Raw genomic sequence first — 27,525 nt, forward strand, 5'->3', positions numbered from 1 at the left:
CCTCGACGTCACTTTCAACCTGAGAAATAACAGCTACCAACCATTCACGAAACCCAACACAACACTCCAATACGTGCACCACGACAGCAACCACCCACCCACCACCACGAAAAGAATACCTACCGGAATTAATAAAAGACTATCGATGCTGTCATCCAGCAAAGCTGAATTCGACCAAGCAACCCCCCCGTACCAGAAAGCACTTGATGAAAGCGGATACAACTTCACCCTTACCTATGAACCCACCCCAGGAAACCAACCAAAAAAGAGCAGAAAACGAAACAACATCATCTGGTACAATCCGCCATTCAGCAAAGACGTCTCAACCAACATCGACCGCAAGTTCCTCACTCTGATCGACAAACACTTCCCCAAAGGCAACACCCTAAGAAAAATATTCAACAAGAACAACATTAAATTGAGCTACAGCTGTATGAATAACATGCAACAAATCATTTCAAACCACAACAAAGCAATTGCAAAAGGACTGCCTACCCCCAGACTAAACGACTCTGAAACCAATAATGAATGTAACTGTCGCAAGAAACCTGATTGCCCTCTCAACGGAAGGTGCTTACAGACATCAGTCGTTTACCAAGCAAAGGTAATACGCAAGGACATTAACACATCCGACACGTACGTAGGATTAACCGAAGGAGCGTTCAAAACAAGATGGAATAATCACAACGCCTCCTTTAGAAACCAGACTTTGCAGAATTCTACAGAACTCAGCAAACACATTTGGAACCTCAAAGACAATAATGTTGAATATTCAATAACATGGCAAATTCTTGCATCCAGCACACCTTACAACAGTGGTAATAACAGATGCAACCTATGCTTAAAAGAGAAACTGTTTATTATATATCATCCAGATCTATCATCTCTCAACAAGCGCAGTGAAATAATTTCAACATGCCGCCATAGACGGAAACACCTCCTAGGTAACACATGAGCCAATCACCACACCCTACGCCTGCTTGTACCCACCCACTCTGTGCTCTATATAAACCATTGTATGTGAATGCTTCCATTAAAATCTCCTGATGATTGAGGGAACCCCTCATGAAACAGATCTGTAGAGATGAAGTAGTCTTGTGATTTTTCCCACACCTACATATTGCGCTCTACCACGGTATCGAGCACTATTCTCTGGATAATCCAATCAAGATATATATATATATATATATATATATATATATATATAGTTTTTTTTCAAGGTGTTTTATTTTTATTATTATTTATTTATTTATTTAATTTGTTTATTTCAACCTTAATTTATTACGTTCAACGATATGTTCACTCTTTCAAGGTACAGCGGGATGAACCGCTCGAAAAATGCGTCATACGTCATATGACTGTCTACGTCATGACGCAACGCGGAAGTTGTTCCGTTAGCATGGAAGCGCCCTTGGCAGGCGTGTTGTCAAACATCAACATATGCCGGTCAAAAGCACTTTTGCGAGTCTCACAAGAGGGAAAGAGCCGGTAACGGAACATGGAAAGACAACAGTTCGTCGCGTCCCTTGTGGTAGGAAATATACGTTGCCTTGTTTTGTTTTTTAATTCCACCGTATTTCATATACGTTGGAACATCATTCTCGCAACGACACGTTGTTTTACTTTCAGGCTCTCTGGGTTTGTTGGTCACTGAGACAAACATTTTGACTCATTCAATGCGTTTTTTTAATTTTCAAGACTATTTACATTGTAGAGTGTCACTGAAGGCATCAAAACTATGAAAAAACACGTGGCGTTATGTACAAATCCCGTTTCCATATGAGTTGGGAAATTGTGTTAGATGTAAATATAAACGGAATACAATGATTTGCAAATCCTTTTCAACCTATATTCAATTGAATGCACTACAAAGACAAGATATTTGATGTTCAAACTCATAAACTATTTTTTTTTTGCAAATAATATTTAACTTAGAATTTCATGGCTGCAAACGTGCCAAAGTAGTTGGGAAAGGACATGTACACCACTGTGTTACATCACATTTTCTTTTAACAACACTCAATAAACATTTGGGAACTGAGAAAACTAATTGTTGAAGTTTTGAAAGTGGAATTCTTTCCCTTTCTTGTTTTATGTAGAGCTTTAGTCGTTCAACAGTCCGGGGTCTCTGCTGTCGTATTTTACGCTCCATAATGCGCCACACATTTTTGATGGGAAACATGTCTGGACTGCAGGCGGGCCAGGAAAGTACCTGCACTCTTTTACTACGAAGCCACGCTGTTGTAACACGTGGCTTGGCATTGTCTTGCTGAAATAAGCAGGAGCGTCCATGATAACGTTGCTTGAATGACAACATATGTTGTTCCAAAACCTGTATGTACCTTTCAGCATTAATGGTGCCTTCACAGATGTGTAAGTTACCCATGCCTTGGGCACTAATACACCCCCATACCATCACAGATGCTGACTTTTGAACTTTGCGCCTATAACAATCCGGATGGTTATGTTCCTCTTTGTCCCAGAGGACACCACGTCCACTGTTTCCAAATATATTTTGAAATGTGGACTCGTCAGACCATAGAACACTTTACCACTTTGGCCCAGTCCATCTTAGATAAGCTCGGGCCTAGGTGCAATGTTTTTGGAGGTTGGAGGAAGCCGGAGTACTCACGCACTCACGGGGGGAACATGCAAACTTCATACAGAAAGATCCCGAGCCCGGGATTAAACGAAGGACTACTTTCGTATTGTGAGGCACATGCACTATCCCCTAAACCAACGTGTTGCACCAAAAACAAGTACATTGAAATCCCCACTACAATGAAAACATAATCTTCTGGCCTTACTTAGAGTGGAAGGAATACTCACTGTATCCTTGATTTTCCCTTAAACAGGGCGAGGCAGAATATTAATTTGATTCAAAATAGGTTATTTTATGCACCTGCACAACCTTTTTGAAACCGGTAATGGGCTCCTGAGGGACAGAGATTAAACTTGTCACTTTAGTACCTCTAAACTAAATATGTTAATTACCCATATATGTAAGACAACTTTCACTAGAATATGTATATATAAATATGTATGTATGTGTTTTTGTGTGTATATATACATATATAACAGCTGTTTTGGCTCTCAACATGTTCTGAAAATGTCATAAATTATTAATGAGGTATATTAGATTAGAACAACAGAACCACTATTTGCTTTGTCACCTATTAGCAAAGATGACATTTTTTTTTCTTCAATATAGCCCAGCACAATCTAATGTACATTGACTGGTGTTAGCATCTTTGATGTACAAAATGCATCAAAGTGGCCCTGCGCAATTTTTTTTAACTTTTCAGTATTCGGCCCTCAGTGGAAAAAGTTTGGACATTTCCATCAGTAAGAAGTTATGACGAGAGGAAACTGTTGGTGTTCTCTTTGCTCAAATATGCATTTAATTTTTTAAATGTTCCAAAATAAGCAGGGTATCAAAAGCTTGTAGTCTTATTTATGTACCCCATGTTGGTGACCTGTTGAGGTGGGGGAAATAATTAATATTCAATTAGATGCATCACAAATGGGACTTGCACAATTTTAAAATTGACTAGTAAATGTCAATAATCGATATAGTAACTGTAAATAAAGTATTTGGCTGACTGCAGCGAGCGACCTCACCTAGAGATCACACCAGCTCCTTTTATTATAGGGCACTTATGTTCCAATTGTACACACATATCTATTATTTAAAAAAATATAATGGGAATTAATTTACTGTTTCTTATAAAAAAATGCTCTGTTTTTAAAAGTTGCAAGTGATAAACGCTTATTAAGTGAAAATACATGTAAAACTGCATTAATATACATAAATTAAAGATGCATCATTAACCGATTTTTAATTCAATCGTAGCTCTGGAATCGTAATCAAACCGTGAGGTACCCAAATATTCCCACCTCCAGGTACCCCGCCTTTTGCCCGAAGTCAGCTCTGATAGACTTCAGCTCACCTGTGACTCTAAAGAGGGCTAGCAGTGCAGGAAATGCAGCTCCTAGTATTGTAAGAAAATAATCTACTCACTTAATTTGTACGGAAAGTACTAAAAATTAGATCAGAAACAATGATTAATTCGATCAATTTGGTTAGAATGAAATTTAACTTTTTTTTTTTTTTTTAAGTTCATGCACGAGAAATTAAATTTCAATGTTTATGATGTGCATTTATTAGGAAAAAAAAAGGGCAATAGCAAGCAGAAGAATTGTTGTTTATTTGAAAATTTTTTCCTAAAATACGCATCGAGGCTTATCCGACGATTCGCTTAATCAGACAAACTAATCAATAGATTACTCCAGTGGTTCTCAACCTTTTTTCAGTGATGTACCCCCTGTGACAATTTTTAAATTCAAGTACCCCCTAATCACAGCAAAGCATTTTTGGTTGAAAAAGAGATGATGAAGTAAAATACAGCACTATGTCATCAGTTTCTGATTTATTAAATTGTATAACAGTGCAAAATATTGCTAATTTTCTTGAACTATTTGGGGAAAAAAAGATATAAAAATACCGTATTTTCTTGAATTGCCACAGTGCATATAGTATGCTCCTGCCTTGAATTACTGCCGGGTCAAACTCGCTTCGCAAAATAATTAGCGCATGCTTAGTATTACCGCCTGGTCAAACTCGTGACGTCACGAGTGACACTTCCCCTGTCATCATTTTCAAAATGGAGGAGGCTGATTTCAATACCTGTAATTTGAAATCGCATAAAGGGAAGAAGATTAGGAGCTATTCAGTAGGATTTAAGGTCCAAGCTTACATCACACTCAAATTTTTAATGAATGCCTTTGGTAAGTGGTTTTAATTTAGTTAGCACCCCGGCGGCAATTCAAGGAAATACGGTCACTAAAAACTTGTTGAAAAATAAACAAGTAATTCAATTATAAATAAAGATTTCTACACACAGAAGTAATCATCAACTTGAAGTGCCCTCTTTGGGGATAGTGATCCATCTGGATTCATTAACTGCATTCTAAAAATTTCTTCACAAAAAAATAAATCTTTAACATCAATATTCATGGAACATGTCCACAAAAAATCTAGCTGTCTACACTGGATATTGCACTGTTGCATTTCTTTTCACAGTTTATGAACTTACATTCGTATTTGGTTGAAGTATTATTCAATAAATATCATTTATAAAGGATTTTTGAATTGCTGCTATTTTTAGAATATTTTTAAAAAACCTCACTTACCCCTTGGCATACCTTCAAGTACCCCCAGGGGTACGCGTACCCCCATTTGAGAACTACTGGATTGCTCGATTACTAAAATAATAATTTTGCTGCGACTCTACAAAAAATAGCGAAATGTTTGTCATACTACTGTAGAGTAAAACAATACCTGACTGTAAATGTATTGATTACAATATTATTTACCTTGCCTCTCTAGGCTGGAGGTTGTGCAGGGATGTGTGTGGATCTTACCCTCTTTCCTCTGGATACTATTAAGACCAGACTGCAGAGCCAGCAAGGTTTCTACAAGGCTGGGGGCTTCAGGGGAATCTACGCAGGGGTCCCATCTGCTGCTCTCGGCTCCTTTCCCAATGGTAAGAGAGTGATTGTGATCCCAGCTGAACCATGCATTTAATTGTTTTCCTGTTCATCAAGTAACTATTGTACAGCTTGCAAATGGTGGTAACAATAATATTCTGTAATATTGGATTCATAGTCATCTGTCAGATTTTCTCTGCATAAAACACATTTTTTTTGGATCACATTCAAATTAATTTGTAGTTAATAATAGTACTTGGTATTTCACCGTACAATATCTCACAGAAGTGAGTACACCTCATACATTGTAACAACCATTCAAGTATAAAGTGTATTCTCAATGGACACTGCTATAGAAATGCTACTTCCAATTTACAATGATCAAAAGGCAGCAGACAAAAAAGTTAAAACTGAGAAAAACAAGCTGCACAGTGTAATTTGATTACATTACACAGTCTTTTTAAATATTTAATACAGGTCAAAAACAGGTGCATCAGTCGAGCATATTTTCCTTCACTAACTTTTTGAATAAAGATTTTTAGATTAAAGAGGTGAGTTCTAAAGCGTAACTGCACTTTTAATTTTTTTTTGGTCTATCATTCACAATCCTTATGTCAGACAATCACACATGTTTTTAATGCACTCTAACTAGTAAATAAACGCGAGCAATTGTCTGCTTACAATGGAGCCTATGGGAGTTGCTCTATTCTGCCTGTAAAGAAATTAAAACAACATCAAAACACCTCCATCAGGATTTTATGTATATACTGTATGTAATGTAGTAACCTGCGCTTTTATAATAACATCTTATATTTTCGTAATTTGCTCATTCGAAGCCTATGGCGGAGCATTAATTTTACAAATGCGTCACTACGTTGGCTTTTTTCTTCAACAACATCACTGATTATTACTCACTGCAAACTTAATGAAAGTAGAGCTGGGCGATATAATGATATCCTCGATATACCGCAGGTTTGTCTCTGTGTCATATACAAAATGACTATAACGTGATATTCGAGTTTATGTTCTCACGCAGTTGCTTTTAGCTGCTGGTATTACACTACAGGCTCTCCTCGCTCTTTTTTGCCTCTCCTTCTCACAGACAGACAAGCGCACCTTCTTACATACATCACATACTGTCATGACTTACGTATATGCCCTCGCGAAGCAGAGAGAGGTAGCAGCATGGGTAACTTTAGCTATGATGCTAATGTTACCGGCGTGGCGAGGTTGGTAGAGTGGCTGTGCCAGCAATCTGAGGCTTACTGGTTCAATCCCCACCTTCTACAAACCCCGTTTCCATATGAGTTGGGAAATTGTGTTAGATGTAAATATAAACGGAATACAATGATTTGCAAATCATTTTCAACCCATATTCAGTTAAATATGCTACAAAGACAACATATTTAATATTCAAACGGTTAAACTTTATTTTTTTGCAAATAATCATTAACTTTAGAATTTGATGCCAGCTACGCGTGACAAAGAAGTTGGGAAAGGTGGCAATAAATACTGATAACGTTGAGAAATTCTCATCAAACACTTATTTGGAACATCCCACAGGTGCGCAGGCTTATTGGGAACAGGTGGGTGCCATGATTGGGTATAAAAGCAGCTTTCATGAAATGCTAAGTAATTCACAAACAAGGATGGGGCGAGAGTCACCACTTTGTAAGCAAATTGTCGAACAGTTTTAGAACAACATTTCTCAATGAGCTATTGCAAGGAATTTAGGGATTTTACCATCTACGGTCCGTAAAATCATCAAAAGGTTCAGAGAATCTGGAGAAATCACTGCATGTAAGCGATGATATTACGGACTTTTTATCCCTCAGGTGGTACTGCATCAAAAACAGACATCAGTGTGTAAAAGAAATCACCACATGGTCTTAGGAACACTTCATAAAACCACTGTCAGTAACTACAGTTGGTTGCTACATCTGTTAGAGCAAGTTCAAACTCTGCTTTGCAAACACCAAGGAACGCCGCTGGCTTGGCTGGGCCCGAGCTCATCTAAGATGGACTGATGCAAAGTGGAAAAGTGTTCTGTGGTCTGACGAGTCCAAATTTCAAATTATATTTGGAAACTGTGGACGTGGTTTCCTCCGGAACAAAAAGGAAAATAACCATCCGGATTGTTATAGGCGCAAAGTTCAAAAGCCAGCATCTGTGATGGTATGGGAGTGTATTAGTGCCCAAGGCATGGGTAACTTACACATCTGTGAGGGCACCATTAATGCTGAAAGGTACATACAGGTTTTGGAGCAACATATGTTGTCATCCAAGCAACGTTATCATGGACGCCCCTGCTTATTTCAGTAAGACAATGCCAAGCCACGTGTTACAACAGTGTGGTTTCGTAGTAAAAGAGTGCGGGTACTTTCCTGGCCCGCCTGCAGTCCAGACCTGTCTCCCATCGAAAATGTGTGGCGTGTTATAAAGCGTAAAATACGACAGTGGAGACCCCGGACTGTTGAACGACTGAAACTCTACATAAAACAAGAATGGGAAAGAATTCCACTTTCAAAGCTTCAACAATTAGTTTCCTCAGTTCCCAAACGTTTATTGAGTGTTGTTAAAAGAAAAGGTGATGTAACACAATGGTGAACATGCCCTTTCCCAACTACTTTGGCACCTGTTGCAGCCATGAAATTCTAAGTTATTTATTATTTGCAAAAAAAAAAACAATGTTTATGAATTTGAACATCAAATATCTTTGTAGTGCATTCAACTAAATATCGGTTGAAATTTGCATATCATTGTATTCCGTTTATATTTACATCTAACACAATTTCCCAACTCATATGGAAACGGGGTTTGTACCATCCTAGTCACGTTCGTTTTGTCCTTGGGCAAGACACTTCACCCTTGCTCCTGATGGGCCCAGGTGAGCGCCTTGCATGGCAGCTCCCACCGTTAGTGTGTGAATGTGTGTGTGAATGGGCGAATGTGGAAACATTGTCAAATTGCTTTGGGCTCCTTAAAAAGGGGTAGAAAAGCGCTATACAAGTACAACTCATTTGCCATGCTAGCGCAGCCGTGCGAGTGGTAATACGAGAGAGAGAAGGTGCGACTTGGTAAGAAATGAAGGAAGAATTAATTCCCCCAAAAAACAGCAGGGGGTCCATCGTCTGGCGGTGGTTTGGCTTCAAGTGGGAATATGTCGAACAGACAACCGTAATTTGTCAAGTGTGGGGCAAAAGCGTTGCAACAAAAATTAGCATTACTGCTAATATGTAGCATCATTTGAAAAGTCACCTGCTAGTGAATGAAGAGTGTTTACTCCGCATGTCAAAATCTCCGTTAGGTGCAACACGCCCACCCCATCAAAATGCCGAGGCAAACATTTCCAGATAAACACTGTATGAAATAAATAGTGATTTTTTTTGTTGTGATTTCCTTCTCCGCATGAAAGTTTAAAATGATGTAGCAGTATGAAGAAGAAATGTAGACACATAAAATCATCATACTGCTGTGATTATATGCATCAAGTGTTAATTCAAGGCTAAGACAAAATATCGAGATATATATTGTGTATAGCAACATGGCCTTAAATTATCGCAATATTAAAAAAAGGCCATATCGCCCAGCCCTAAATGAAAGCCAACAAATATTAAAAAACATCACATACTGCACAATGTCTGCTGTCACTGAGATGTTGACTGTTAGAATGTTCATATAGTCCCGTTTAGATGAAAAATGATTTATAATCCTTGTGAAGAACAAAGGGGGTGGAACCAAGCGTGTTTTTCTGTCTGAATTTGATGCCATAGTTGACCAACTTGTCGGCTTATGTCCTGAGAGGCAATTTTTATGCTATAGATTAAACTTTTTACACCTCCGGGGCAAAGAGGCAGCTCACCAGCTCATGACTCCAATATAGCAACATCATGCTAGTTAGCACTCTGTGACAATGCCCGGATAAAAATTGTTTGTCTGCATTAGCGCTTGTGATAGCAATATCACTAATACTTAGAATTCAGGTCACAAAATGTAAATGGAGTATTGTTTTTTTTTGGATGGTTATTTGGAGTGCTTTATGGTCAGAATAAAGGACCTTCCATTGACTGCATTGCAAATATACTTTTACTTACATTTATTTACATGTTGAAATGCAGAAAAAAACATTAAAAAAACTTTTCTCTCATAATGATTGTGAAAGTTGGGCAAAATTCCCAAAAAAAGTGCAATACAGCATAGCAATTAAGGGACTAAATATTTCTCGAATGATACATTCGCAGTAGGATTCTGTCAAAAATAATACATTTAGTCTTATGTTCAGTGGTTACTGTAAACAACAAAGTACATTCTGAATGTTAGCAAAACTTGTCTGTGGCTCAGACAAAGGAGGGAGGAAGAGCTTGTGTCATCGACATAAAAATGTGTAAAGAGAGTTTTCAATACTGTGAGTCAGATTGTTGATGTTTTGATGAGTGTTGGACCGTATATAGAACCTTGCGGAACACCTTTGCAAAGTGGTAACGGGTCTGATAGACTTATAGTTATATGAATGATATATGTATAATCTTGTTTGGACACAGATTTTACATTGTAGGATAACAAAAAAAACATATTGTCAACATTAGATGCAAAGAATTGCATATTTTATGCCTTCCGCCCGATTGTAGCTGAGATAGGCGCCAGCGCCCCCCGCGACCCCGAAAGGGACTAAGCGGTAGAAAATGGATGGATAGATGGATGCCTTTTTTATTGGAGTGAACTCCATAAATCCATCAGCAATTTCAATATTTTTTTAAAGTTATATACTTAACTTATCCGAGCATGAATTTTATTGTTGTTGTACGCGCACACACAATCCCATCTAATTGCAGATAGGGAGGCATCTCATTGAAGTATTGTGGTCAAACAACCATTTTAAAGATCACTATGGTTCTGCATGTTTTCAGCGGCTGCCTTTTTTGCCACCTACGACTGTGCAAAGTCCCTTCTTGGCTCTTGTGGAGTGCTTGCTGAGCCATCGGTAGCACCTGTTACGCACATGCTTGCTGCCTCCTTGGGTGAAATGGTAAGTGCGTTGCTTACTTGTCTTTTTTTATTCATTTTTGTGTATGTGATTCCGGCGTACGGTCAGAGTGTCCAGCTGGGTGAGTTTAGTGGGTTTCCTCCAGACAATCCTTGCATTTACCCTGCCAGCTGGGTTTTTTAAAAAAAAGATCCACTGACTCCATTTACTTCCACAGCACAGGCTTAAGACTCTACCAGTGACTGAAACCTCAGCGCAGTAACCTATCCTCTCCCAGTCACTCACAGTGGGCAACTGGTATTCATATTGGCATGAAGTGTGGAAGGAAAGGCATAGGGGGTACGTAAAAGAGGCTGCCCCCTGCTATACCACAGTACGGGGTTTTCAGTATTCATGGCTTTTGGATTGATGTAATTTGTGCACGTTTATGAAATATGAGTATTCCCTGTGGGAGGGTATACGGTCCGTCCCTGGGGTGCGTCACTGTAGAGTTCACGCTACTCTCACATTAGTGCAGCACTATCATTTTTTTTAACAGAGCCATCAGTACAGCAGAAATGTACACTTATTGTTCTTGGCTAAACCCTGATAAGTGTGAAAGGTGAGGCCAAGGTTGCGACTAGCTTGAACCTATTTCCCACCGCTCTGGATTTGAGCACATGAAACAATCAAATCCTGAGTGTGGAGCTGAGCAGATTCTTTATCCCTCTGGAGTCTGGCTTCTGGATGTGTTCTCTTCAAAGAGAGTAATCTTTGGGCTTAGCCATGAAATGAGTACCTTACGGCGGCCTAAATGGTGGCTCTTTTATGCAATCATAGCCATATATTACTTAGATGGGAATGAACATTATTACGTTTGTTAGATATATTGTTTTTGTTTTTTTGTTAAGTTGTTGCACTATAGTTAGCCATTGTTCCGAGTCTTTCATGAATGAGAAGACTGATAGGTATTTTGTTCTTCACTATTAAAGGGAACTGCACTTTTTTTTAATAATTTTGCCTACTGTTCACAATCATTATGAGAGACAAGAATACAGATGTTTTTATTTTTATTTTTTGTTTTTTTATAAAGCATTCTAACTAAGTCTGCTTACAATGGAGCAAATGGGAGGTCCTCTATTCCACCCAAAGAGCCCCATAAATAACCACCTAAAAAGCAACAACAATACTTATTTACATTTTGTGGCTTGAATATTAAGCAAGTTTTAGTGATATTGTTATTGTAAGCACTAACGCAGACAAACTATTTATAGTAGCACCGTGATCAGAGGGAATTAATCGCTTGTGCTGCTATGCTGACATCGACTGGTGAGCTGCTTTCCCGCCTCGGAGCTCGTGAATGTTTATTTTAGATCAGGGGTCGGGAACCTTTTTGGCTGAGAGAGCCATACAAGCCAAATATTTTTTTAAAGTATTTCCGTGAGAGCCTTATAATTATTTTTTTTAACACTGAATACAACTATATGCATGCATTTTTAAGAAAGACCAACATTTTTAGAGTATAATAAGTCTCTTATTCTTTTTAATAACATTGTTATTCTGAGGCTAACCAACAATAAATAAAACACTTTTTACCATTAATGCGACTTCTTGAACAGGTGCGGTAGGAACCGGATGGATGGATTAAAATGCATGAGAATGTTTTTTATTTTGAACCTTATTTTTGACACTGATTACCAGCGGAATTATTCATTACTTATCGTGTTAAGCAATATCAGCTAAGATTTATCTGAGAGCCAGATGCAGTCATCAAAAGAGCCACATCTGGCTCTAGAGCCATAGGTTCCCTACCCCTGTTCTAGATCATCAATAATGCCTCTCACCTTGACATTAGAAGGATAAGGACATAGTCTGATGAGTTGGTCAACTTTGGCATTCAAATCATGCATATATCCATACATATGCATATATATATACATATACACACATAACACTATTGCACAGTATGGTCCAAAAAAATAAATAAATACAAAAACATAACACATGTGGACATGATGGACACATTGTGCTCACTCAGTGCCTGTTTAATGCTACTATGGCTCTTGGGTAAAAAACGTTTTTTAGTCCATTTGTGCCCGCTTTTAGCACCCTATAGCGTCTGCTCGAGGGTAGCAGTTCTAGGTGGCAGTGCCCGGGGTGGAATGGTTCTTTCATGATGCTCTGTGCTTTCCTGAGACAACGGGAGCTGTACAGGTCAGCCAAGGAGGGGAGGTGGCATCCAATGATCTTCTGGGCGGTCTTAAATTTTTAAAGTTTAAAGTTTTAATTTTCCTGAAGGAACTCTCCTGAAGGAATCAATAAAGTACTATCTATCTATCTATCTATTAACGACCCTCTGGAGCGCCGTTCTATCTGCAGCCGTGCAGCTGCTGAACCACACGTAGATGCAATAGGTCAGGATGCTCTCAATGGAGCACTGGTAGGACACCAGCAGTTCCTGAGAGAGATGGTTGTTCCTGAGTATTCTCAGGAAGTGCAGTCTCTGATGTGCCTTCTTGATGGTAGCCGTAGTGTTGGTGCTCCAGGATTGGTCGCGGCCAGGTGGACTCCCAGGAAGCGGAAGTCGGAGACCCTCTCCACGCAGTCACCGCTGATGACCAGGGGCAGGATGTCCGTTTCATTCCTTCTGAAGTCTATGACTAGCTCCTTGGTCTTGGAGGTGTTCAGGGCCAGGTTGTTTACTATGCACCACTCCGACAGCTTCTCCACCTCGTCCCGATATGCAGCCTCGTCTCCCTCCGAGATGAGCCCCACACTTTAGTGGATTCAATGAATGTAAAGGTTAAAAAGCACCAATAAAATATATTTGAATTCATTTAAATGGGAGACATTGATTTTAGATACAAGTGTGTTGAGTTAAGAGCTTTTTAACCTTGTAAGTTGAGGCACTACTTTTTGCATTTATTGACTTACAGACAACAGTTTACCATTGAACCATCAGTCAGCCCAACGTGATTAGTATCAATAAAAGGAACACATTTTTTACAGTCAATTTTATGAGCTACATTTCAACAATTCCCCGATTAAAAATGTCCATCCATCCATTTTTACAACTTGGGTCGCTGGGAGCTGGAGTCGTCCATCTCCGCTGACAGAGGACTACACAGTCATGAAAAAGAGCGACCGACGAACATCCGCACAGTGACAGAGCGATGTTAAGAACCCACGCCATGCTGCCTACAAGCATGTCAGACCAGTCACCCAATAGACTACAAATAATTAGATTTTATCATTGTGATAATTACAATCATTTCTCCAATAACTTACTCATCGGTTGGTTTAGCACATAAACAAACAATGCTTGATAGGTAGAAAAGTTAAACAGAGAAGATGCATTGTTCAAGACAATGACAGAAACCCCCACTTCCCAAACATCCGTGTCTTAATGTTTGGGGCACCCATAAAGAATGTGTAAGATGATGGTGGCTGTCAGGCTCTAGCAGGCTGTTATCCAGACATTAGATCAGATTTATCTTCATTCCCATTCGCTCGACGTCTGGCATGAAAGCTCATTTGTCAAAGCCAGGCGGCGGCCTTCTCCCGGATCCATACGCCCCTCCCTCTCCTCTTACCAAACATCTGCAGGAGGGTGTACTGGAAAATGTAGTGTGGCATGACAAGTTAGGGGGGGAATTTGAAGAGGGGAGGGTCTTTGGTGGTCAAACTGGCAACTACTTGAAGTTGGCACTGAACTCCACGCCTCGGAGTGTCACCGCTCTCTGTGATTTATTGGCTATTGTTTCAAAGTTGGGAGATATGCAGTGTCCTCATAGTTACCATGTCTTTTTCTGCATGACCTACTTTCCTCCTTTTTCGTTTTTGGTACTTTCTTTCTGCTCTTTTTGTATAATTTTTTAACTTGAAGCTTACAAAGGTCATGAGACTTGTTCAGATGGTGAAACATGTTACCCTGAATGAGAATATTTCCTCTTTTAAAATGTCTAGTCTCTGGTTGTCCCAAGATATCTATAATAATTGTGTGAAAGAAGGAAACAAGATTAAACACATCACAGGAAAGGGGGAACGTCAAATTCCTTTTTTGCATGAGTCAGTTACCTATGCCAACAATATTTATGATATATTTAAATTGCCATGCCTTCTGATGGTTTTCCCCTTAATAGTGATGGTTACCTTTTCACATTTGAATCGGCACCAATTTATTTATGTATTTGTTTTATTATAAAATCTAATTTTTTAAATCTAAAATTGATCAATGAGATATTTTTTTATATCACGTTTATTTACATTCCAGAGTCTCATTTGCAAATATTGTATAGTAGATTTTGCATACAGTTGCAATTCCAAATGTTTTTTTCTTCCTAGGGGTGCGTAACAGAAAATAATTGTGAATCAGTGCTTTACAGGCACTCTGTCCTGTTGTTCTAGTAATTACTTTATTATATTGAGTCTTATTACTTCGATATTTGGAAGGATATGTTTATGGAAAACATGGCATGCAATGTGGTTACTTCACTAAATGCATGGTCAATGATATCTTGTTCAGGATTGCAGCATTATCAGGATAGTAGACATTAGGTTTGTTTTTTCGCCACATGATGGTGCTATTGCTCCATGGTTAAATTGATGTCACTTTTAGCTGTCCTTATTTAAAATCTTTGTTTTCGTTTTTTCTCATATAGCATGACGGTTATGGTAAAAACAACTTCACATTGACACTGCAAGAATGCAGAAATATATTTTGATTTTATTTTGAAACAGTATGAAACTTAAGCATGTTTTATGTGAAACAGCTGTAAACGTCTATCTTCCCTTAATCACAAAACTGCAGCTAAATCGTCCTTGGTGTATGGTAGGATCAGTGGTTGACAGGTCCAAAAAACAGCTGCTGTGGGTAGCCTTTACCCCCACATAGTAGTAGCGATTAAGAGCAATATCCTCAAGAGACCGTCTCATTAAACATTTTTCAAGGCTTGACGCTGAATCACGAGATGGAGCAAAAGTGAAAAGGCTCGTATTTCTTTTGTTATTGCAGCTAGAGTGGTGGGAGTGACACTGACAATCTGGCATCTGTCGGACAGAGGGGAGTCACAGCAGGGAGATGGCTCACCGATGTCCTCACTCAGGAGCAGGATAAACGGAAAATGAAGTTGCCAGTTAGGAAGCTTAACCTGCATTTTGGGTGATAGGTGACATTATGCTAAATATTCATATCTGTCATTGTTACCTTTTGGTTGTCCGTTTGCATGGCAGCTCCCACCGTCAGTGTGTGAATGTGTGTGTGAATGGGCGAATCTGTAAATACTGTCAAAGCGCTTTAGGCTCCTTAAAAAGGGGTAGAAAAGCGCTATACAAGTACAACCCATTTACCATTTATACAGTTGTGATCAAAATTATTCAACCCCCACACAATTTTGGTGTTTTAGTAAGTAGGACATTTATTCCGTATTTTGTTTATAGTCATATCAAACAAAGATGCATTAGACAAATGCGACTTGAATTACAACATTATATTTTGTAACATACCAAACAGTGTCATTTCTCTTAATATCTCATTGACAAAAATATTCAACACCTTGAAGATCATAACTCTTAAGAACAGAATTTGAATAAGGTCTTTTCAATCAGGTGTTGAAATCACCTGTAGATGTGATTAGAACCATAACGAGCAACAATTAAACTGATTGAAAAAGACTGTGATGCTCAGCTTCTTGTAGAGGGTCAATGGTGTAATTGCAACATGGTGAAGTCCAGGGAGTGGTCAAAGAAGTCAAGAGAGGAGGTCATTTCTATTCATAAGAAAGGATATGGATATAAAAAAATAGCAAAGACATTACACATTCCCAGAGACACAGTTGGGAGCATAATTCGCAAGTTTAAAGCTAAAGGCACAGCGGAAACACTACCTGGGTGTGGTAGAAAGAGGATGCTGTGTGCAACTGCTGTCCGGTATTTGAAGCGTACAGTGGTGAAAAACCCCCGGGTAACAGCTGAGGAACTACAACAGGACATTGCAGAGGGGGGAACGCAGGTTTCGTCCCAGACAATAAGGCGCGCACTACGAGATGAAGGCCTCATGCCATAACTCCCAGGCGCACCCCACTTCTGACTACCAGGTACAAGAAAACTAGACTCCAGTATGCCAAAAACCATCTGGACAAACCCCAAAGGTTTTGGGAAACTGTTCTATGGAGTGATGAGACAAAAGTGGAACTCTTTGGGCCTATGAATCAACGTTATGTCTGGAGGAGAAAAAATGAAGCTTACAAAGAGAAGAACACTTTGCCTACTGTTAAGCATGGTGGGGGGTCAATCTGGCTCTGGGGCTGTTTCTCTGCCTCAGGTACCGGGAATCTCCACCGCGTTCAAGGCATTATGAATTCTATTTCCTACCAGGATATATTAGCTGCAAATGTCATGAAGTCAGTGACGAAGCTGAGGCTTGGGAGACGTTGGACCTTCCAACAGGACAACGATCCCAAGCATACCTCCAAATCAACATCAGAGTGGTTGCAGAAGAAGGGCTGGAAGACTCTGGAGTGGCCTTCACAGTCGCCAGACCTAAATCCTATAGAAAACCTTTGGTGGGACTTGAAGAAGGCAGTTGCAGCACGCACGCCCAAGAATATGAATGTACTGGAGGCCTTTGTCCAAGAGGAATGGGCTAAAATAACTTTAGATTGTTGCAAGAAGCTTGTGTCCGGTTATGTCTCACGTTTGAAGGATGTAATTACTGCCAAAGGTTGTTCTACTAAGTACTAAAGATGCATGTAACTAGGGGGTTGAATCATTTTGTTAATGAGATATTAAGAAAAATGTCCTTTTTTGGTATTTTGTAAAATACAGTGTTACAATTTAAGTTGCATTTGTCTATTTGACATATTTTTATTTGATATGACTATAAACAAAATACGGAATAAATGTCCAACTTGCTAAAACACCAAAATTGTGTGGGGGTTGAATAATTTTGATCACAATTGTAGCTTATGAGGTGGAACTGTGTGTGTGTTTAATGGCAGCACATGTTTGGATACCACATGTTGGATACAGACAGCGTATGCCCGATGTTATGTCCGACCTTTTTACCTGTTGCTCAGGTGCCACGTCTGCTGTTTGTTCTGCCATGTTAATTGGCTAATAAACACCTGTTTTCCTGCTGGCTCTCTGTAACTATTCCCTTAGTTGGAAACCCCTGCCACATGTAACAATAAACATCCACAGGCTAATATCAGGCACTGCAATGCAAAAAATAAAAATTGTTATATAAATGTAACAGTTTTTTGAGATTGTGAGTGGTATTTTAGAAATATTACTATTACAGATTATAATGGTTACATAGTTCGACAGCTTGTACTTTACGGCCCAACGTTTAAAACTTATCATTGGTAGCAATAAACTTTTCTCTTCCCTCCTATAGGTGGCGTGTTTGATCCGAGTGCCCACAGAGGTGGTCAAACAGCGGACCCAGGCCTCCCCCTCATCCAGCACATACCACATGCTTGTGGTTACACTCCGAGAAGAGGTACAGCATTTGTCCACAAGAGGACCTTGATTTATCTACAACATTCATTTCTCTCCCCATAATGTGAAGTGAAGTGAATTATATTTATATAGCGCTTTTCTCTAGTGACTCAAAGCGCTTTACATAGTGAAACCCAATATCTAAGTTACATTTAAACCAGTGTGGGTGGCACTGGGAGCAGGTGGATAAAGTGTCTTGCCCAAGGACACATCAGATGCTTAATTATATTTTATGTCGACAGTAAATCATTGTATATTCCCATTTAAAAGCCTTAGGCCATGTTTAGCATGTTTAGTTTTTATCACCATTTTCAAATGATTTGGTAAAACAGTAATGACTTATAAATATATGGTAGAGGTTTACCCCAATAGCTTTGCGCGAGTTTTCATTTTTTTATCCAGTTGTCCAAAGTTATTTATAGTGTACTTTTATCTATCGGCTTGTTGTGGGCAGACTGGTTTGTACATGCGCATGCATCCTTGCTGTTGCTATTTCTAATAAGAAGTAGCGTATAATTTTAACTTATCTGTCAGTAGACTTGATATGAAAGCGCTAAAAACTTCGACATAGCTAACAGCGTAGAGCCACAGTTGAAAAAGGCTTGGCCTTTGCAGTGAAGTGGCCTATTAATCTAATGTAATGACATTTTGGCTAAATCTGGAGTAAGGAATTGTGTAATCCCTACATCCTGTTCGGAGGGGCTTGCTTATGTTACGTATGTACTGTATATTTGCCAGATAAGGACAATTTTAAACATTTAGAGACCTATGGTTATTTTTTTCTTTGAAACAGTGCAAATTTATAACTTTGTTGATAGTTTATTCACATTGCTAAAATTCAATATTCAGACATGTTTATTTCTGTTTTTCTTTTTCAATAACAGGGTGTCCGAGGCCTGTATAGAGGATTCAGGAGTACGGTTCTCAGAGAGGTGGGATTATTTCTCTTCTTCACTCTTTTTACCTGTATTTACTCATTTAATATCTCTTTTTTGAAAACGACACTGGTTTAAATATACAGTATACAAAATAATGCTTATTATTCAGTTTATTTTAACTTACTGATTGAAAATATGACATTTTTGTTTGGTAAAAAAATTGCCACAAACTAAGCGGGTTTTATACAGTTTTGTCTGTGCGCCTATATTGTCCAGGTCATTGTGATCTCAGGGCATTCAATTGATCGCAAGTGGATGGTGTGGTTTGGAAGATGTTTCGCCTCTCTTCCAAGTAGGCCTAATCAGTTCATGCTCATAGACTTAGATTGGTCAGATCTAGTTTTAGACTTGGATTGGTCAGATCTAGTCTATTTGCAGGTTTATCTTTTTTTTTTTAAACTTGTCAGGAATACATTTTGCCAATTGTTGGATTTAAATTCTTACTTTACATTTAAAATTGTTTGCATTTTATGGTCCCAGAGACAAGTGCTACATGGATACTGTCATTCAGGGTTGTCAACCGTCTTTTGATCGAAAGCCACATCGCTACTATGGCTGCCATCAGAGTGCCTCTTGTAACTAGCAATGAAACGATAAACAATATTAATGATGACTACAGTATGGTTAGTATTTCCGTTTTAAATTAAAATGATCAAAAAACCTTTATTGATGAGTGAGCTTTGATAAACTGTTGTCTGAGCAACTAAGATAGTCAATTGACCTGTGCTTTGAGGTTTTAGGCTGTGTTAGAGTAATCATTTTATACTTGGAGAAATACAAGACGTTTGATTTCTTTGCCTAATCCATTGCAGAATTTAATTCCACATACATATACACCAAAGGTTTTAAGTGTTGTATGTGCATACAAATGGTTTAAATTCGATTTTCCTGTAAGGTTGTATTTCTCCTCTTTTATTGAGAAGAATTATCGTACATTCTTGGGTAGCAGGTTATAATTTGCTTTGTGCATAATTTTAGCTGTTTGCAAATTCACTGTATTGTGGTATTTCAATATTTTCGATTCAATAAATAAAGGGTTTGTGTTCTCAATATCCAACATTTAGTATTTTTCTAGCTCAGGGGTGCCCACAGTTTTTCAGCAGGCAAGCTACTTTTTAAATGACCAAGTCGAGGTGATCTATTTTCGATTTTACATTCTTGAGGAGAAGAAAGTCCTACTTTCTGTCCAATACCAAATTGAAGTGGTTGGTTTTGGCATCCTGTTTGTCCAGCTTCTATACTCGTTTTAATACACTTCACAAGAAATACATTAATGGCAAACTCAGTAGCTTGCTAGGTTGTGTGCGCGAGCTTTCGGACACTCTTATTTTGTTACCACATGCAGGATTTAGCTCCACTTTTATTTTTGAAGACAGGAACAGTGCATTCAGTCCTCAGACTTTTGACGAGTGGTACGGTTGAAATAAAAACTGTTTCTTGCCTTCCTGGTGGTCTTTTAGCTCATTTTTTAAAGCAATCATAGTCCTCTCTGTGCATAGTCTTCGAAATGGCTTTTTGTCGTCCATGTCCCTCTTATAGTTTCCATCATATATTGTGAAAATCGCAAAAGATCCCCAACGTTGGTTAGATGTAGACAACTTGTAGTGTTATCAAAATCATTGATACAAATATTAATGATAAGCGTGGCACAGTGTCCTGTGATTCTGCTTTGTTTTGTGAATTTAGGATATAAACTGATGCTATACATTGTATCGGTGAAGTTATTAATGGGTTTTTGCCTATTAAGGTTCAATATGTCAATATTTAAGTCACCACAAATGTTTTTTTTGTTTTAAACAAGTGTCCATAAAATGTGCCTTGATTCAGTCTCCCAATGTTTCAATACTTGATTTAGGTAATCTATAAATACAACTGATGAATATGTTTTTGCTTTTTTTCATGTCATATTTCAATGATTATGCATTCTAAGATATTATCAATAGCAAATGACATGTTTTTTACTATTTTGTAGTTCAGGTTTTTCATCACGTATGCAGCTACTCCTTCTCCGTTTTTGTTGGTTCTGTGGATATAATGTAGTTCATCAGTTTATCATCAATCCATGTTTCTGTGACAGCAATCACTTTGAAGGGTTCGTTGAATTGTTCCAAAAAGTGCTTTATATTGTTGTAATTTGTGAACAAACTTCTGCTGTTAAAATAATTGATCACATTCAATGTTGCTATTATATTGTTAATCTGTATAATCCTTATTTTCTACGCACTAAATTATGGATAACTTGCTTTGAAATCATAAATCAAGGTAACAAGCATATATTTAAGTATTCATTTTTAATTTTACGTACATTTTTTTTTTAATAGTCTACAATAACATTTTTGTTGCATGATCAAATATTACATTTCAAAAGATATTCAATTTCATGCACATTTTTTGGGCAAAATAGCAAGAAAGAATACATTTTGTGTTGTTATATTTCGTATTCTTATTTTTTGATGCACATTTTTTACACACACGCATTAAATGATGTGGCGGGTCAGAGCTGGCCCCCCGGCGTTGCATTTGACCCCAGTACTTTTCTATAGTTTTCAAAGGTGTACTAAAGTTTTACTACTTCCCAAAGTTCAACTTCTGCTTGGCGGCAATCTGATTGAGAAAAGAAGTCTGACACACAACTAGGTATATGAAGGTGACACTTGAATTTTTGTCTTTTTTGGGGAGGAGTTGGGTAAGCGAGTAATCTAGTCCCCTCCTCTGTGCTGGCCTGTACTTATTTTCTGCCTCACTAAACTGATGTTATTCACGCAAATTCCATCTGGACAGCTGGGGGAAAAAAGGACAACAAGACACTGTGATTTCTCGGAGGGACTCTGAATAAATGAATACATTTGTAGGCAGGCGCACGGCCTGTGTGCATACTAACGCAGGCAGATGAATCGCAACACGGCGGCAGGGATATGTGGCGCAGCAACAGCAAAGGATCCTGTGTGGTGATTGGCTTTGACGTTTGTCAGGAAGGTAATTCATTTTCACTTTGCCCCCTTCGCAGGCTCCCTCTTCTTGCCAAGCGACACTGTCAAGATAAGTTTGTTTATGTGCTACGGCGTGCTGCCAGACACCCTTGCCCGCCAACTAATTGGGGTCCTACCTGTGCTATATATTCATTACACAACCTTCAGAAAGCATTTGTGATGGGCATGATACCACATTAGGGGAGTAGGAGGCTCGACACGAGTTAGAAGGTGGTGTTTAACAGTACCTAAAAGCACACATTTTAAACTATTGGTTCATGATGCGGGGCGGCATGGCGTCGTCGGCAGAGCGGCCGGCCAGAAACCTGAGGGTTGCAGATTCGCTTCCCACCTATTGACATCCCCCCAAAAAATCGCTGCCGTTGTGTCCTTGGGCAGGACACTTCACCCTTTGCCCCCGGTGCCGCTCACACTGGTGAATGAATGATGAATGAATGATAGGTGGTGGTCGGAGGGGCCGTAGGCGCAAACTGGCAGCCACGCTTCCGTCAGTCTACCCCAGGGCAGCGGTGGCTACTGATATAGCTTACCCCCACCAGGTGTGAATGAATGTTTAGTCCCACCTCTCTATGAGCGCTTTGAGTGTTTAGAAAAGCGCGATATAGATCTAAGTTATTTTTTATCATTAGTTCATGTCGTCAGGCATTGCGTAACCAATTTTTGTTCCTGCATTTTTTCCTTAAGAGGAAAGAACAATTTTTGGATTGCGGCTGCATGAAAAAAAATAGCCGAGATTCCATTGTGCCGCTGCACGCCAAGCATTTTCTTCAAAAACCCTAATACAGAAGTCTCCTTTCTGAGCTGCCACCTCATTGTGGTAGAGGAGTTTGCGTGTCCCAATGATCCTAGGAGTTATCTTGTCACGGGGCTTCTATTCCCAATACAAACAGTTTCTAGGTGAGTGACCAGACAAAGAGCAGCTCAAATACTTTATGAAGAACAAAAAACGAGGACTCAGATTTCCTTCGCCCGAAGAGGCAACATGTGTCCCCCTCCAATGGGCTCACCACTCTTAGGAGGGAGCATAGAGCTTGGGTGCAGTGTAAGCTGTGCGGAAGTCAAAAGCAGTGCCCTTGGCGGTCCAATCCTCGACTACAGAAGCCTGTGCTTGGGATGTGGTACGTCACCTCGCTGGGGGGGAAGGAGTCTGAGCTGGTGCGTGAGGTGGAGAAGTTCTGGCTAGATATAGTCGGACTCACTTTGGCACACAATAAGGGCTCCAAAACCAGTCCTCTTTGGAGGTACTGGACTCTCTTCCAATCTGGTGTTGCACACAGTGAGAGGCGATGGGCTGATGTGGAAATTCTTGTTGCCCCCCGGCTCAAAGCCTGCACGTTGGAGTTTAACTCAGTAGATGAGAGGGTAGCTACCCACGCCTTCGAGGGAGTACTGGAGAGTGCTTCCTCTGGTGATTGATTCCGTTGTTCTGCTGAATGACTTCAATGTTCACATTGGCAATGACAGGGAAACCTGGAGAGGCGTGATTTGGAGGAATGGCCTCTCGGATGTGAACCTGAGTGGTGTTTTTTTTTTATTGAACTTTTGTCCTCGTCACAGATTGTCCATAACAAACACCATGTTCACACATAAGGGTGTCCATATGTGCACTTGGCACCAGGACAGCCCTGGCCGCAGTTCGATGATCAACTTTGTGGTTGTGTCATCGGATTTGCTGTCTCATGTTTTGGACACTCTGGTGAAGAGAGTGGCGGAGCTTTCTTACGATTACCACGTTGTGGTGAGTTGCCTCAGATGGTGGGGGAGGATGCCAGACAGGCCCGGCAGGCCCAAACATATTGTGGGGGTCTGCTGGGAACATCAAGCAGAGTCTCCCGTCAGAGAGAGTTACAATTCCCACCTCTGGAAGAGCTTTGAACATGTAACAAGGGCGGCGCTGGACATTGTGTCCGAGTGGACCATGTTCCGTACCTCTATTGTCTTGGCGACCGATCGGAGCTGTGGTTGGTGCCTGTTGTGGCGGTAATTCCAGAACGTCACCAGGGGAGAGGAGTGCTGTCACGCTGAAAAAAAGAGTCCTATCAGGTCCTATTGGCTTATAGGACTCTGGAGGGAGCACAAATGGAACCGATAGACGTGTGCGGCTCCGGGGGTCGCGGAGGCACAAACCCTAACATGGGAGGATTTTGGGGAATCCAAGGAAAACGACTTCCGGACGGCTTCGAAGCAATTCTTGACCACCAACCGCCGACTCAGGAGGGGGAAACAGAGCACTGTCAACACCGTGTATGGTAGGGACAGTGTCCTGCTGACCTCGACTCAGGATTTTGTAGATCGATAGAGTGAATACTTCCAACGCCTCATCAATCCCATCTCCATGTCTTCCTATGAGGAAGCAGTGCCTGGGGAATGTGTGGTGGGCTCTACTATTTCTGGGGCTGAGGTTGCCAAAATAGTTAAAAAGCTTCTCGGTGGATGAGATTCGCCCGGAGTTCATTAAAGCTCTGAATGCTGTTGGGCTGTCGTGACAAGACTCCGCAACATTGCGTGGGCATTGGGGGTGCTACCTCTGGATTGGCAGACATGAGTGGTGGTTGTTCTCTTCAAGATGGGGAACCGGAGAATGTGTTCCAACTATTGTGGGATTACACATCGTCAGCCTTACAGGTGTACAGGAGAGGAGGCTACGCATGTGCGACCGGTAGGAAGCCACGGGGAAGACCTAGGACACGTTGAGGAGACTGTCTCTCGGCTGGCCTGAGAATGCCTGGGGATCCCCCGGGAGGAGCTGGATGAAGTGGCTGGGGAGAGGGAAGTCTGGATTTGTCAGATTAGGCTGATGCCCCCGCGACCCGACCTCAGATAAGCGGAAGAAGATGGACGGACGGAAGGATGGATAATAAAGTTGTACCTAAATTTATGAGCTTAATTGGTTCTCTGACGGAGCTCTTAACACAAAACACTTGTATCTAAAAAAAATGTCCCTCATTTCAATAAATTTAAAACAATCCCCCCACAAAAAAACATCACAATTTTAAATACGAAATATTGTAACAATTTCCATTGTGAATCAATAAAGTTTGTCTAAGTTTAAGTTTATAAAAACAATACAACAGAATATGCTACTAACAACTACAAGTTTTACAAAGTAAAGCAATAATAATTTACAGTATTATTGCAACGCAGACTTCTACACTATATCCTTTCAGCTGCTTCTCCGTCAAACACACCACCAGCATTTTTTTTTTATTTTTTGTTTTTACAAGTGGAAATTACCGTATTTAATATTCTTGGCTGTTGCTATCGTCTCATTGTGCTTCAGTACGGTGCAGACGAGCAGTGATTTGCTCGAATTCGTTCGCCAAGTTGGCGACACATTCTATCATGGTTTTGATTCTTTCTTTCTTTAATTCAAAGAAATTCCAGTTCTTCTCAACACTCTCTTCATTAACATGGTTGAAAAAACCAAAGATATTTCGTCTCGAGTTAGAAGCTAATGCTGGCGTGTAAGACCCGATGTTTTGGAAGGATCTTATGGAGTTGACTGCGATATTTGATATTGATGTACCGTTGAAACTTGAAAGATGTGAAAATATGGCGTGAAGATTCCTTTATACCAGCTATTAGATTTACAAGGTGAAACTAATATATGGCATAGGCTTATTTTGATGGTTATGGTTACAGCTTATGAAAACTTTGAATTAAAAAGTTCGGAAAAATTTGAGGTTTCCAAAAACTGTAAACCATGATGTGGACGCTGCCCCCCTGTGGGTGCTTTGGACCACCAAGCACCGACATGATAGCCCAGTTCAGGTTCAATATAATTTTATTTTCCAATCAAGTTTCTCGGTTGCTTTCCAGCAATTGTCTTTTTGTGACGGTGACAGGCACGCTCTCGCTCTCACGCCAGCTCCCACTAACACTCTCCTCCAGGCTGCTGCTTAAACTGAGCGACAGGTGATTAGATAATCAAGCCCACCTGGGCCATTTACACACCTGTCACTGACTTCAAGGCCAGTCCTGGCACACCCTGTTCCGCTGCAGGCCTGCAGGCCACGCCCTCCCCCACACATGATCATCAATATTATAATAAATAAAAGCTTGAAATATATATAAATTGTATATAATGAGTTTATATCAAATATTAGTTTAAACATTTAAAGTTGCTGAAATTAATAATGCCGGGAGATGGTCTTAACTACATGTTTTCTTGGAACTTAAAGCATAACAATTAGCCAAGAGACAGCTCTTATCTCAAAACACTCCAGAGTTGGGACACTGTTAGTTGGTGTTACACTACCACCGTATATGTATACCTGTTACAAATAAAACGTTTCCTGTTGGACATATGTGTCACAAGAGCAGTCAATATTTATTAAATCAAGAACAAACTGGAATGGCAGTTATTGAAAAGCATCTTAGACATAAAGGCAACATTGAAAAAACTATGATGTCAGTGATATCCTTCTAAAAAGTGATAGACTAATGGTTTATAGGGGGCGTGACTATAGGATAGAGTTGCCAAATGGGAAACAGTTCTTTGTATGCATGTTATAGAATTTTACATTACATTTGCAATAATAATATGTTAGTAAATTATCTACAAAAAAAATAATAAATGATGTGGTGCATTACAAGGACATGCAAGTGTCAAAAAGAGCCAAAAGAGGTTGGTAGATGAGAATAAATCAAAAGGTAAAATATAGTGTAGAAAAGCCCCCAATTTGCAGCTGCTTCCCCGTCAAACACACCAATAGCAGTTTTTTTTTCAAATTTTTACGGGTAAATGTCCACCATTTAGAAATTACAGTATTTAACATTCATGACTGTTGCTATCTTCTCATTCTGCTTCAGTATGGTGCAGACGAGCTGTGATTTGCTTGAATTCCTTCGCTAAGTCAAAAAGAGCCAAAAGAGGTTGGTAGATGAGAAGAAAATTACAAGTTAAAATATAGTGTAGAAATGCACCCAATTCCAGCTGCTTCCTCATCAATCACACAAATAGCATTTTTAATTTTTTTTAATTTTTACTGGTATATGTCCATCATTTAGAAATTACCGTATTTAACATTCTGCTTCAGTGTGGTGCAGACTAGCAGTGATTTGCCCGAATTCCTTCGCCAAGTTAGCTACACATTCTATCATGTTTTTGATGATTTATGTTACAAATATGTTAGTAAATTATCTACAAAAACAAAATACAAAAAAATAATACAATAAAAAAATAATATATATGTCTATATAGATATATTTATATATCTGTATATATATATATATATATGGATATATATATATATATATCCATATATATATATATATGTGGTGCATTACATGGACATATAACTGTCAAAAAGAGCCAAAAGAGGTTCGGTAGATGAGAATAAATCAAAAGGTAAAATATAGTGTAGAAATGCACCCAATTTGCAACTGCTTCCCCGTCAAACACACCAATAGCAGTTTTTTTTTTCAAATTTTTACGGGTAAATGTCCACCATTTAGAAATTACCGTATTTAACATTCTTGACTGTTGCTATCTTCTCATTCTACTTCCGCATGGTGCAGACGAGCAGCGATTTGCTTGAATTCCTTCGCTAAGTTGGCACTTAAATGGACATGTAAGTGTCAAAAAGAGCCAAAAGAGGTTGGTAGATTAGAAGAAAATTAAAAGTTAAAATATAGTGTAGAA

At 39.4% G+C, this 27,525-nt stretch overlaps 1 protein-coding gene across 3 annotated transcripts in view; it reads left to right on the plus strand.

Annotated features, from left to right (window-relative positions):
- The first annotated feature begins 1,352 nt into the window (after positions 1-1,352).
- The window catches only part of slc25a26 (solute carrier family 25 member 26), a 122,440-nt gene continuing 96,267 nt past the window's right edge, over positions 1,353-27,525 (plus strand). Inside the window, exons 1-5 of one of the 3 annotated variants that reach the window (XM_061874937.1) lie at positions 1,356-1,531; positions 5,390-5,546; positions 10,398-10,516; positions 17,850-17,954; positions 18,838-18,885. In XM_061874937.1, the coding sequence (XP_061730921.1) occupies positions 1,499-1,531; positions 5,390-5,546; positions 10,398-10,516; positions 17,850-17,954; positions 18,838-18,885 (462 nt within the window). In that variant the 5' untranslated portion in view covers positions 1,356-1,498. Of the gene's footprint in view, positions 1,532-5,389; positions 5,547-10,397; positions 10,517-17,849; positions 17,955-18,837; positions 18,886-27,525 lie in introns of all 3 variants that reach the window. The other 2 variants (XM_061874936.1, XM_061874938.1) reach the window with 2 other exon arrangements.

Source organism: Nerophis ophidion, linkage group LG16, assembly GCF_033978795.1.
Source record: "Nerophis ophidion isolate RoL-2023_Sa linkage group LG16, RoL_Noph_v1.0, whole genome shotgun sequence".
In the NCBI taxonomy this organism is placed as follows: domain Eukaryota; kingdom Metazoa; phylum Chordata; class Actinopteri; order Syngnathiformes; family Syngnathidae; genus Nerophis; species Nerophis ophidion.